The sequence below is a fragment of the Microcebus murinus genome, chromosome 19, assembly GCF_040939455.1.
Source record: "Microcebus murinus isolate Inina chromosome 19, M.murinus_Inina_mat1.0, whole genome shotgun sequence".
Taxonomy (NCBI): Eukaryota; Metazoa; Chordata; class Mammalia; order Primates; family Cheirogaleidae; genus Microcebus; species Microcebus murinus.
The window spans coordinates 9,556,714-9,570,444 of record NC_134122.1 but is presented as its reverse complement, the minus strand read 5'-3'; the positions used below and the strand labels follow the sequence as shown (position 1 = coordinate 9,570,444).

Below are 13,731 nucleotides of genomic sequence, written 5' to 3'. Positions count from 1 at the left end.
CCCACGGGGGGAGGAACACCACTGCGTCCTGTACAACCGATCCCAAGGTGCACGCAACAGCAATGGCACAGAGCACCCGGCCATTGGAGCCACTGAAACAAAGCAAACAGCCTACTGCTTGCACCTTACCGCCCAGCGATGACTCATGGGCCAAAGGACATGGCCCCAGAGTGGGGAACGAGGCAAAGTAAGCAGGGACTGAATCATGAGCTGGAGGCCGTGAACAAACACCCAAACTCCCCAGTGGTCCCAGACTCTTTGGGACCACCTGCTCTCTCCAAGCCCCCACCTCATCTCAGACATTCTGCCTGCACCTACGCTGCTGCTAAATGGACAACGGTAAGGTGACTGTCGCCCCAACACTTGGCTGTTTGGACCAGGGATGGTCCAGAGATGCAGGACTTCTGTGGACTGGCCTGCAGACAGGAATGAGGCCCACCAGACTGTCATTGTTTGGGGACCTCAACTGGGACCCAGAAAGAAGTTCTGGTGGGTACAGAAGGTCACGTGGCTGAGGCACGTGGGGCCTTATCGCATGCCTGGCATTTTCCCTGATTAAGTCAGGGACTTTTCACCACCGTCTCAGAGGGAGGTGATACAATAATAACCACCCTTCCTCGCAGGGCTGCAGTAAGGAGCTGGTGAGATCATGGGCCAATTGCTTTGCAGTGCTGGACCCACTGCAAGCTTCCTGCAGTGGTGATATGACATGACATCTTGTCCACAATCTGGGAGCTGGGATGCTGGAGTGGAGGGGACTCTCTTGACTTGGTGGGGTGCTCAGCCTACTCACGTGGCTTCCCCCAAGTCCCCTGTCACTTCTTCATCAGTGTTGCCTACCATCATCACAATCAGCCCCGTTTTCCAGATGAGGACACTGACAGACAGAAGTCCTCAGCCGTGGACTCATCAGCCTCACTTTACTGGTGGAAATGTTGACACTCGGGCAGAAACTTGCTTAAGCTCGCACAACCTTCTAGGGCTGGGCCTGCGTCTGACCCCCACTCTGTCCTGCTGCCGTCAATGTCCCCACCCATCTCTGGGCATGAGCTAGTGTGAATAGGTTTCTGTTCCCTGCCAAGTGACAAGAATAGTCTATCATTCAGGGTGCGGTGGCTCATGCCTGAAATCCTAGTGTCTGGGAGGCTGAGGCAGATGAATCACTTTGGGCCAGAAGTTTGAGACCAGCCTGAGCAACATAGCAAGACCCTGTCACTACCAAAAACTAAAAAATTAGCCAGGCATGGTGGCACATGGCTGTAGTCCTAGCTACTCAGGAGGCTACTCATGAGCTGGAGGCCATGAACAAACACCCAAACTCTCTAGTGGTCCCAGACTCTTTGAGACCACCTGCTCTCTTCAAGCCCCCACCCCTTCTCAGACATTCTGCCTGCACCTACGCTGCTGGTAAATGGACAACGGTAAGACGACTGTCGCCCCAACGCTTGGCTGTTTGGAGCAAAAGGATCGCATAAGCCCAGGGATTTAAGGCTGCAGTGAGCTATGATGACGCCATTGCACTCTAAGTGGGACAACAGAACAAGACCTTGCCTAAAATATAAAAAAAAAAATTTTAATTATAAAATTAAAAAAAGAATAGTCTATCAGCCAGTTCAGAATTTCAATAGCTGAGCCATTGGTGGGCTCCAGTTACAGTTGCCTAAAACTAGGCCCAGAGAAGGAACATTTGTCTCCTAGGAAAACAAGAAAGCACCTAAGTTAGTCGGGCCGAGGCCTCTGACCCAGCAGTGCTCTGGGGGCAGTGACAGCAACAGAGCACTTCTCTGTGCCGGACACCATGCCAGCTACAGTGCACACCCATCCCAGGGGGCCAGCCAAGCTCAACCACACCCCCCCCACCTGCTCTAGCTAAAGAAAACAATAACAAACCACACACGAGTGTGCTCAACCGCGTGGAATGGTATGGAAACACCCACGACCAAAGGCAGGTCTGAACCAAGCTACTTCCTGATCCCCAGGCACCGTCTGCACAGGGTGCCAGGGCCTTCACAGATGGGAGCTCAGTTACCTTCTCCCACCTCTTAAGAGGCAAAATAATGGTCACTATTTATGGTCAACTTTTATATGACCAAGTTCAAGCCACTGGTGAGGGGACGACACAGGCCTGGGGACAGCCAGTTCAGCCCAACACCCGCTCTGCCAAGAACAGCTCAAGATACCCAGGTTCAGGGAGAGAAGGCAAGCCCTTCTCACTTCTGAATCTCAACAAGCCCCACCGTGTCCTGAGCCCCACGCCTCCAGGCTCCCATTCCTACCTGCGCGGGTGACTTGAACACTCCTGCTGGTTCTCAAAGCCACAGCTCTTACTGGAGGAAAAGAGTGGTCGGAAACACCCACCTGCTGGGCTGTAGGAGTCCACTCCACTGACGGGGAAGAGGATGTCAGAGTCACCGTGCAGCACGTGCAGCGGAGCCCAGCCGTGCATCTGGGAGAGGCAGGTGTTCCCATCCAGCGGCCTGCGGTGAAAGAAGACAGCTGTGTGACCTGAGGGCCCGCGACTCACCACAAGCATCTGCTGCAATCCACGAGTGCCCTCCTGCGAACTGACCAGGCCATGGCGTGGGCTGGGCGTCGGAGCTTGTACCCAGATCCAGACCTCCTGCATTCGTTCTTTCAACCAGTGTTTACTGAGCACCTACTATATTCCAGGCACTGTGCTCACCGCAGAGGGCGAAGAGCCAGCAGACTATTTATCCTGCCCTCGTGGAGCTGACAATCTAGCAGGGAGGGGCGGGAATGGACATGAATCAAATAATCTCGAGAGAAGGTATAAAACGGCAGCTCACATTCGGGGTCGACAGTAAGGTCAGGAAGGCTGCCTTGAAGGAGGAGGTGTGAGGAGAGAGCTGGAGGCAGCCCAGGCACCTGAGGGAAGAGGAGGAGCCAGAGAGAGGAAGGGGGCGGAACGGTGTGTGCGACCAGCTGAGGCAGGAGGAAGCACCTGTGCTCCGGGTTCTGAAACGATGGCAGCCACCTGACCTGGGACCAGTGTGGCTGCACCTCACTGGTTCTCAGACTCTCGTGGGTAAAAGGACAGCATCAGACCAGGTCTGGACCGGGTCCCTTCCAAGAGACAGGCTCAGCTCAACTATTAACCAGGCTCATATGATCTGTTACACTGTCACCTTATTCACTAAGCACAAAACCAACACGCCTAATCTTTGTCACGCCAAGCTGGTTCAGCTGAGTTTGAGAGTATTTGCCCACTGCAGCATTTGCAATCAGGAAACACTAATAAATATCAATTTATATTTATGTAGTATAGTCATTCCTCAGTATCTGAGGGGGGTTGGTTTCAGGAGCCCCCAAATCCAAGGATGCTATAGTCCCTTATATAAGATGGTGTATCGTTTGCATAAATCCTATGCACATCCTCCCGTGTATGTACTGTAAGTCATCTCTAGATTTCTTTTTTTTTTTTTTTTGAGACTGAGTCTCTGTTGCCCAGGCTAAAGTGCCGTGGCATCAGCCTACCTCACAGCAACCTCAAACTCCTGGGCTCAAGCAATCCTTCTGCCTCAGCCTCCCAAGTAGCTAGGACTACAGGCATGTACCATCATGCCCGGCTAATTTTTTCTATACATTTTTAGTTGTCTGACTGTTTCTATTTTTAGTAGAGATGGGGTCTCACTCTTGCTTAGGCTGGTCTCAAACTCTTGACCTTGAGCGATCCTCCTGCCTCGGCCACCCATAGTGCTAGGATTACAGGCATGAGCCACCACACCCAGCCAAGATTTCTTATAATACATAATACAATATAAATACCATATAAATAGTTGTTATGCTATGTTTTTATTTGTATTATTTTTATTGTATTATTTTTTATTATTTATTTCAAATGTTTTTGAATCACCATTGGTTGAATCCACAGATGCAGAGAGCCAACTATACTTTTTTTTTTTGAGACAGAATCTGGCTCTGTCACCCAGGCCAGAGTGCAGTAGCATCATCATAGCTCACTGCAACCTCAAACTCCTAGGTTCAAGCAATCCCGAGTAGCTGGGACTACAAGCATGTGCCACTGCACTGGCTAAATTTTTCTATTTTTAGTAGAGACGGGGTCTTGTGCTCTTGCTCTGGCTGGTCTCAAACTCCTGAGCTCAAGCAATCTGCCCACCTCAGCCTCCCAGAGTGCTAGGATTACAGGCATGAGCAACCTTGCCAGGCCAGGTCAACTGTACTTTAAAGTCTATAAGAATCACCTTGTAAAGAAGACCAAAGCAAGCTGTAATCATACCTACTTAACAGAGGAAGGAAGGGGTGGTGGGGAAGAAGGAAAAGACAACTCAGAGATGATGTAGCTTGTTCAAGGTCAAGGTCATCAGCTATAAGCAACAGAACCCAGGCTGTGGGACTGGAGCCCAGGTCCTCCAAATCCAATTACAATGGGTCACCCCTCTCCTGCCCGCCAAGTGACACTACTTAAACAGCTTTCCTTTATTTTACAGCAGGAAATAACACACTTTCTCTGTAGAAGAGCAGATAGTAAATATCACAGGCTTTGTGACACTCATCTTTGGTGGTATTGCTTTACAACTCTTTAAAACTGCAACAATTCATAGCTTGAGGGCAGATCTGGCCCCCAGGCATCTCCTGCCAGCTCCTCTTTTAGACGCTTGACAGGTAGGAGGACACCTTTCAGCCCTCTCCAGCTTGTGGTCAAGTGTTTGGCACCGAGGGAGAAACACAGGAGGAAATAATCCCAACAGAATCCTACAAAGTGTATCATTTAATCCCACAGGTAACGCTATGAGACTTCAGACAGCAGGCTGGGGGTGAAAGAGGGGCCACTCCCACCCATCCTGGCAGCAGAACCCCAACTTGGGCCAAGTCCCAGATGAACCCGCCTGTGCCTCTAGAATCTGTTCAGAGCTGTCCCCACCCCCCAGGCTCTGATCCAGCAGCTGGTGACCAAGGGGTAGACACCCAGAGGCACCAAAAGCAGCCAGTTCCTTCCCCGGCCACTCCACTTGCACCAGGCAGGTGGGATTTTCTGCTCGGTTCTGAGACAATTCTTGCCACTTCCCTGCAATACGTGGGATTGATTGCAAGGTGAAGCCAGGCCCCCAACAGGATGAGGTTGGGAACCCAAGAAAAAGTGGGCCCGAGGGCCACCCTCTCAAGATGAGTTAACGTGAAAGAGATTCCTGAGGCAGAGTCAGCCTGAGTATACGGCGCCACGATTGGCAGGAAAACATGAGTGTTGCTTTTCATTAGGAAAATTAAGACACTTATTTCAAAAGCTACAAAATGCCAAAAAGAAAAGAAAAGAAAAACACACATAGCCACATTACCCAAGACACAACTGGGTCAGACACTGTCTCTTGAGGGTCTTTTTTCTTTCTTGCTGTGCACACTTTTCCTTACACAGTTATAATGAAACTAAACAGAACTGCAGTGGAATTTTATATCTTGTTTTTTCTTCATTAGCTCATCTTCATACCACTGGATACCTGTAGACTTTATTTGAGAGGTTTAAGATCCTAAGCACTAAGATGTTAAGTCTTAAACTACAGAATACTCTGCTGTGAACTGTCCCCCAGTGGTTGCACATTTAGGTCAGCGCCAGTGTTTTGCTTCTCTGAATAAGGACTTTGGAATCCAGACATCGGCCACTTTTCCCTGCATTGAGGGTACATCCTCAGGGCAGATACTAAATCAAGTGGGGTAAACATCTACGGCTCCTGACATTGAGTCAGACTGTTTTCCCCCAGGGCCATTAACTGCTACCAGCTGACTACAGACAGGGCTAGGACAGCCCCTGTGCCCCACCCCGCCACCTCATTCATCACATAGGCACAAGGTGAGCCCCTACTGTGTGCCTGCAACTGAGGCACCACTGAGAGCAAGCCCACCCTTTCCAACAGGGCAGGAACCTGAGCTCTTGGCAAACATCGTGGGCAAAATATAGTGTCTTGTTTAACTTTGCATTTGCTTAACTGCTAGTGAGATGCAACATCTTTCCATATGTTTGTGATTCATTTTCAATTATGTTTCCCCCCGACTTCCCTACAAGTGTCATAGAGCGCACATAAAATGACAGAAAACCCCTGTCTACAACAAAGACACTATCCCTTTTGAAGAAAAACAAAAAGCAAAGCCAACACTTGTGATAAATATTGAGGTGGGAAGAACGAAATTTTTCCTCCGGCATCAAAGAAGTGGTTTAATCACCAGTAAACAGAGGAACAGGCCCAACTTTTGGCCAGCAGATGATCTTAAAGACAACAGGAGCACTGGACTTTGCCAGAGGCTACAGCAAACCCACAATGAGCTTCTCCTGGTCCTGGCCACATTGCCCTCACACACCTGCTGGGTGCCAGCCTCCTAGACCGTTCCTGTGAACATTAGCTTAGAATGAAAACCCAAGTATTACTCAGTAGGCCATCCCATCGTGCCTCTGCTCCTGGCCCAGGCTGCTCTGCAGAATGTTCAGTCAGGATCCCCCTTTATGCCGGGAGGGGCCGTCCACAGCCTGCAAGAGGCCCCGTGGCCTGGGAGGGCCCAGGCCCCTGTGAAGGTCACCCTGCACTGTTTGTGCTCTTACACATCACAATGCCAGCGGCTGCCTTGGCTCACACGCTGGCCTCACCCTCTGGGCTCCACTCCGAGGCACCAGCAGGGCAGGAAGAGGAATGACTGAGGCCAAAGAACCCACGGAGTGAGTCAACTCAGAGACGCACTCACCTGGAGATCCACAGGATGCAGGTGGCATTTCCCTAAGGCCCAGACTGAGAATCAGAGGCAGTTGTGATGGTTAATTGTATGTGTCAACTTAGCTGGGCCAAGGTACCTAGATACTTGGTCCAACATTACTCTAGATTTTTCGGTAAGGATATTTTTAGATGAGATTAACATTTAAATCAGTAGACTTTGAGTAAAGCAGATTGCCCTGCGTAATTTGGGTGGGGGGAGCTTCATCCAAGCAGTGGAAGGCCTCACTAGGGAAAAGACTGACCTCCGGAGAGGTAGCAGGCATTCTGCTAGCAGACTGCCCCTGCGTTTGAACCGCAACTCTTCCCTGAGTCTCCAGTCTGCCAGGCAACCCTGCAGATTTCGGACTTGCCAGTCTCCACAATCATGTGAGCCACTTCCTTAAAATAAAACAAAAGAGATAGACAGACAGACAGAAACAGAGACAGACAGTTAGAGATAGAGGGAGAGAGGGAGGCAGACAGAGACAGAGTGAGAGCAAGAGGGAGGGGGAGACACACACATCCACACCGCCCCCCCCCCCATTGGTTCTGTGTCTCGGGTGAGCCCTGACTAATACTGCAGGTCACAGGACTTGATTCCCAGGTATGAAAACATTCATATCTTATGAGTAAGAACAATGCTGCTGAAAAGCTTCCCTGCAAATTCAGTAGGAGAAAAAGGCTTGTGCATGAAAATGTTCATCTCAGAAAGTCTGATACAAAAAGCAAAAGCAATAAAACAACAACTAAATACTCAGCAATGGGGGGAAACCTTCTGCAAGTCATGGTATATTGATCCGGCCAAATAGCAACTATATCAGTCAGGGTTCTGCAGAGAAAGAACCAGTGCATGTGTGAATGGACAGATATAGAGATACACAGATATAGATTTCCAATGAGGAATTGGTTCACATGATTAAGGCAGCCGAGAAGTCCCGTGACCTGCAGTCTGCAAGCTGGAGACCCAGGAAAGCTGGTGGTGACATTCAGTCCAAGTCTGAAGCCTGAGAAATAGAAGAACAGAGGGTGTAAATCCCAGTCCAAGAGCAGGAGAAAACTGAGTCCCAGCTCAAGCTAGCAGGCGGTTTTTGTTCTACTCCTCTAGTTTTTGTTTTATTCAGGCCCTCAATGGATGGGATGAGGCCCACCCTCACTGGGGAGGGCAATGTATTAATGCTAAATATCACCAATTCAATGCTAACTTCGTCCAGAAACATCCTCCCAGATACACCCAGAAATAATGCCTACTCTGGGCATCCTGTGGCCTAGTCAAGGTGACACACAAAATAAACCATCACATCAACCAATTGACACTCATAGTTACTTAGAAACATGAAAAATATTTGACACTATAAGCTTTGGAGTACTGCACATCCAAACCCAAATCCCATTTTTGCCAATTGCTTTCACAAATCTCAACTCACTTTGGAATCTGTTCTTCCATCTGTAAAATGGGGGTAATACCGACAAACCTAATAGGTTGCTTTAAGAATTACAATAAGGTGTATGAAGTACGTTGCAGCATCTGGCACATCACAGATGATCAATAAGGTAATACTGGCTGGGCGCGGTGGCTCACGCCTATAATCCTAGCACTCTGGGAGGCCGAGGCTGGCAGATCTCTCAAGGTCAGGAGTTCGAAACCAGCCTGAGCAAGAGCAAGACCCCATCTCTACTAAAAATAGAAAGAAATTAATTGGCCAACTAAAAATATATAGAAAAAATTAGCCGGGCATGGTGGCGCATGCCTGTAGTCCCAGCTACTCAGGAGCCTGAGGCAGCAGAATCGCTTGAGCCCAGGAGTTAGAGGTTGCTGTGAGCTAAGCTGACACCACAGCACTCTAGCCTGGGCAACAGAGTGAGACTCTGTCTCAAAAAAAACAAAACAAAACAAAACAAAAAAAAACAAGGTAATACTATTCATGCAAGTATCCATGTGAATGAGGACTAGAGTAAACATAAAAACAAAAACAGGCATGGTCTCATCAGAAAGAAAAAAACCCTAAATATTAAAACATGAAAGCGCAAAACTTAGGATAGAGACATACCACAGCCTTAATAATATCATGAGATTTTAGGCTTGCAGGAAGACACATTTCTGTGTATTCATTTTATACTTTAATGGACTGGATTTTGAAGTAGCCATGATTAGAACAACACTGTGCACACTAGACAATAAGTGAAGAGGTAACTAGCTTATCTGGCAATAAGACTAACCATAAAAATTATTGTAAGAGTAATATAACACAGCAGCAGCTGACCTTATTGTCTAACTCAGTATCCCAGCACCTGTGACAAAGGCCTCACTCACAATATCTCATTAGGTCGACAATCCTACAAAGCAGGTCCTGCTACTCTCACAGGTCTCAAAGAACGCTAGAGGCTCTGGAAGGTGAAGTAAAAGTAATTCATCCAACCTAGTCCAACTCGAGGCACACAGTGAATAAATGAGAACCCAGGTTGTCCTTTTTTTCTTTTTTTGGAGACAGAGTCTTCCTCTGTCATCCCAGCTGAAGTGTACTGTCGTCATCTTAGCTCACTGTAAACTCAAACTCCTGGGTTCCAGCCATCCTCCTGCCCCAGCCTCCCAAGTAGCTGGGGCTACAAGCATGCACTAACCACACCCAGCTAATTTTTCTAATTTTTTTTTTTTTATAGATATGAAGTCTCACTCTTGCCCAGGCTGGTCTTGAACTCCTGGCCTCAAGCGATCCTCCTGCCTTGGCCTCCCAGAGTGCTAGGATCACAGGCTTGAGCCACCGCACCCAGGCCAGGTTGTCTGGATTCTAAGGTTCAAGCTCTTTACTATGCTTCCAGCCTTCATGTGCATCAAGCCCCTTCCACAGGGTTAAATCTATAGCAATCCCAGTGTTAAGGCAACAAGTGCAGCAAGTTACTGCTATTCATATATCCCTGCAGATAAATGCAGAAATTACCAGCCCATGACCATTCTCTAGACCAGTGGTCCCCAACATTTTTGGCACCAGGGACCAGTTTCATGGAAGATGATTTTTCCACAGATGGGGAGGGGGAGCTTGGGGAGTGAGGTGAGAGTGAGTAGGCAGAGCTCAGGCAGTGATGCAAGCAATGCGGAGCAGCTATAGCTCAGTTCCTAACAGGCCACAGACCGGTCCGCGGCCTGGAGGTTGGGTGCCACAGTTCTAGACTAAACCTGTCTTAGTCCTGAGCTTCCTATGCTGGTGCCAAGTTAGAGATGTGGGGAAAATCCAGTCAATAAAAACAAAAGGCACAGGTATAAAGCAAGAATTTCAAGGCACACATCCAACATTCACTTTGTAATATACTCCCTTCCCCTCTCTTAGTTCTTAGGGGAAAACCACCTAACACTCCTTCCTCCTAAATAAAGACTTGAAGAATGAATAATGCCCTGAGCAAATACAAAACCTGCACAATTATTTGGCCCAATACTGTAGAAAGAGAAAACAGTTAACCTACTTCATTAAAAGCTAGAGCGGAACTTACTTCTCAGGCGACTCTGAATGGCCCATGCGCTTCCTTCCCGACGAGTTCCCATACATGTCATCTTCGTTTTCATCCACATCTTCATCGTCGATGCTTTTCACATCGAGCTTCTGGTACCCACACTCCCCATTCAAAGACAGAGAATCAATTTTCCATGAGTTGCTGCTCTGACTTCCGTTGGAATTTGGCCCGAAGGGACTCTCAAAGGTCGACATGATATTGACAGAGGAGCGGTCAGAGTTTTCCTCCGAGCTCTCCCCTGCTCCAGGTACCTTTTTGAAAACATCCCCAGAGTTCTGCTCATCTTCCTCATCATCAAACGAAATGATGTTGGTCACCTTCTTTTTCTTCTTCCGCTCCTTTTTACATTTGGCATCTGGACAAAAAAGGATATGGTGTAAGGAAAAAACGAGCAAAACAAAAGAATGATGGAGCCAACTCCCCTCTAGGTTACAGTAAAGATTACTCTGCTGAGAAACACACTGTAAGACAAAGTCAGATTTTTTTTTTAAATCCCGAAAAAAAATCTGTCTACAGATGACTGGGGAAAATGGACATACACTTCTTCCTTTGACTTATAGAAACACATCAGAGCATATGTTAAAACCGCTCCTTCTAAGCAGTCACTTTGATTCGAAGGATGCTGCCATTTCTAAAATGATCTCCATGATTTCACTTTGGAAAATAGTCCCACGGCTGGCAGGTGAGACCAGGAAAACCAGTTAGGGTGTTGCAGTCAATTGTGTGACAGTCAGGAATTCCTTCCTTCCCTGTGTGATACCCCTTCGCAATGGGTGCCTGCTGCTCCTCCCACGGGGAGGTGCTGTCTATCTCTGTACCCCTTGAATGTGGCTGGCTTAGTGCTCTGCTTTTACCAAAAGAATGTGCCAGAAATAACTGTGAGTTCTAGAACCGAAGAGTCGAGAAGTCTCACTGCTCTGCCTTCGCCCTCTTAGACTGCTGTCCTGACACTGCTACGTGAAGAAGCCAGTCCAGCTTCCCGGAGGGTGAGCGGTCATGGGTAGAACTGAACTGTACCAGCACAATTCCAACAGGAGATAGATCTTGCATCTCAGCCACCAGCTGAAGGCAGCCCCGTGAGTGAGCCCAAGGGAAACCAGTGGAACCACCATGCCAACCCACAGGATCATTAAAAAAAAAAGAAGAAGAAAGAACCATGGTGGCTTTAAGCCATTACATTTTTTTTTGAGTCATTTATTACACAGCAAAGGCAAACTGAAACAGAAATCAAGACTGCCTTAGTGAACAGTGCTGAGATGAGCCTCTTTCTTCACCTATATATCCAACCCTCATATCTACCCACCCTCATATCCAAGTTTAATCATCAAACTTGGATATGAGACACTTTGAGCCAGGAGTCCTCAAACTTTTTAAACAGGAGGCCAGTTCACTGTCCCTCAGACCGTTGGAGAGTACTGCACACATTCCACACATGCAGACTGTGGGCCCGGGATGAGTCGGCTGCTAAGCAGGACAGGCAGCAGCTGCAAAAACACCTAATAGGCTGGATAAATGTCCTCGGCAGGCCGCATGTGGCCCGCGGGCCGTAGTTTAAGGACCCCTGCTTTGAGCCAATGCCCAAAAATCCAATCCAAGTTGTGATGTGGTGACACCGCACCAATGTGCCCCAACTCGGAGACGATTTCAGAAGCAGAGTTGCAAAAATGGGTGGGACAGACACTCCTATGGGCATAAAATTTTTAGTCTGGGTCACACAAAGCCCTCAAGAGTCCTGTTTCCTACATCATTCACTGAGTCTCTGCTGGAGGAGGAGAGGGCAAGGGAGACAAAGTCATGGTGCACCAAAGAACCCATGGATTCCAAGTTTTCACCACCAGTAAACGCAGAGGGATGGCCAGGACTCCTGCCTTACTGGGGAGATTGGAGAATACCAGGACTAAGCACCTAAACCCAAAATTTGCAATTGTGCTGCAGCAACATCCTAATGTCCCAGAAGCCTCAAGGAGTATTATAAACTTCCTACAATATTAAGCTCAACTGAATCAACTTTCTTTGGCCTCCCCATAGCCTAGAATCAAAGCTGATGAATTCCTCCCTTCCCCCAGACCTCCCCTTAAATGTCATCCCCCTGACAAAGGCAAGCCCAATGGTACACATCCTCCATAGCACCACATGCTTGGTTTCATCCCATATATCCCAAGGATAATAAATTATTTATATAACATGTCACTAACTGCCCACCCCTACCCTTCCCAAAGGATACTGTGGGCTAAGTGCTGGCAATCTGTCTTTGTTCTTCCACTCTCTGCCTAGCACAGAGAACTCAACAAATGAACAAATGTATGAATGGATGAAGGAATAAATGAGTGAGGATCAACCTCATCTGGCTTCCTGGGATTCTCACACCTTCGCCTTCAGTTTGCTGTGACTGACCTGTTCATTGTTCCACCCCCAATCTTCACATATAGGCAAGGCCGTCAGCCCCTTCTAAAGTGAATGAGGGTAAGAAAAATACACAAAAATGTGCACTCAAAACACAAGTGCATCCGATTTCATTCCCCTTGGAGTGGCTTTCGGACGACAAGGCGTATCCACCTTAGCCACACTCTGCTATCCTTATCCTTTTCATGGCCCTGTTCCACCTGAGTGCTCGTTCTTGCTCACCGGCACTGACGTTCTTGGACACGACAGGCAGGGGGTCGGTCTCCTGTTCGGGTCTGATGAGGATGGAGACCGCAGAGGAGGCTGTGATCTCCCTGAAAAGGCTGCTCACTCCTTGCGTGGACTCCTTCAGCAAGGAGGTCACGTTCTGCGTTGACTCCTTCAGGAGGTCCGAGACGGTGGGGGCAAACTTACTCTGTCCATTTAAATCCTTGTTGTCGATGTTAATCGCAAAGAGGATAGAGTTCAGACCTGCCCAAAAAAGGGAAAAGTCTGGAGTGTTTGCTGCTGAGCGGTCATACCACCAACACGAAAAACAAGCTGCAGACGATACAGCAACCAAGAGGACACACACGGATCTTGAACATTCATAAAAACCTTCGACAAAACTGGGGTCCACAGACACTAGCTATCGTGGGAGTTGAGTCTCTCCAGATTCTCTCCCTAACAGCCAGGAAGACAAATACAAATAAGTCAACCAAGAGGAGAGAAAAGCACAGGTTCTGAGGTCAGGCTGCCTGGGGTTGAATCCCTGCGCTGCCACTTTCTAGCTACAAGATCTTGGTCAAGCAATTTCTAATCTCTCTGAGCTTCAGGTTCATAATCATCTCCCTCACGGGGCTGTAAGTATCAAACACAGTCACCCACCAAACACACTCAGCTCGGTAAGCAGCAAAAATGTGCATCGATTGCTTCATCATGAATACTTTAGGCAAAACTTACGGCCTACAAAGGAAATTATGGTCAAATCCTGACTTTTCCCCATCAATGGACAAGACTAACATAACCCTAGATATGTGGGACTTAGTGTAAACTTTCATGGGAAAAAAGGAGGCAGCAAAGAACTTGGAAGAAAGAAGCAAGTTCCCCTCTACTGTCCAGTTGATTC

The 13,731-nt window shown here is 48.1% G+C and overlaps 1 protein-coding gene across 1 annotated transcript in view; it reads right to left on the bottom strand.

Moving 5' to 3' along the window:
• The window catches only part of SNX29 (sorting nexin 29), a 448,301-nt gene that overhangs the window by 372,664 nt on the left and 61,906 nt on the right, over nt 1-13,731 (bottom strand). The window contains exons 7-9 of the mRNA XM_020281338.2: nt 12,846-13,094; nt 10,200-10,575; nt 2,359-2,477 (exon numbers count right to left, since the gene is read on the bottom strand). Coding sequence (XP_020136927.2) covers nt 2,359-2,477; nt 10,200-10,575; nt 12,846-13,094 — 744 coding nt within the window. The remainder of the gene's footprint in view (nt 1-2,358; nt 2,478-10,199; nt 10,576-12,845; nt 13,095-13,731) is intronic.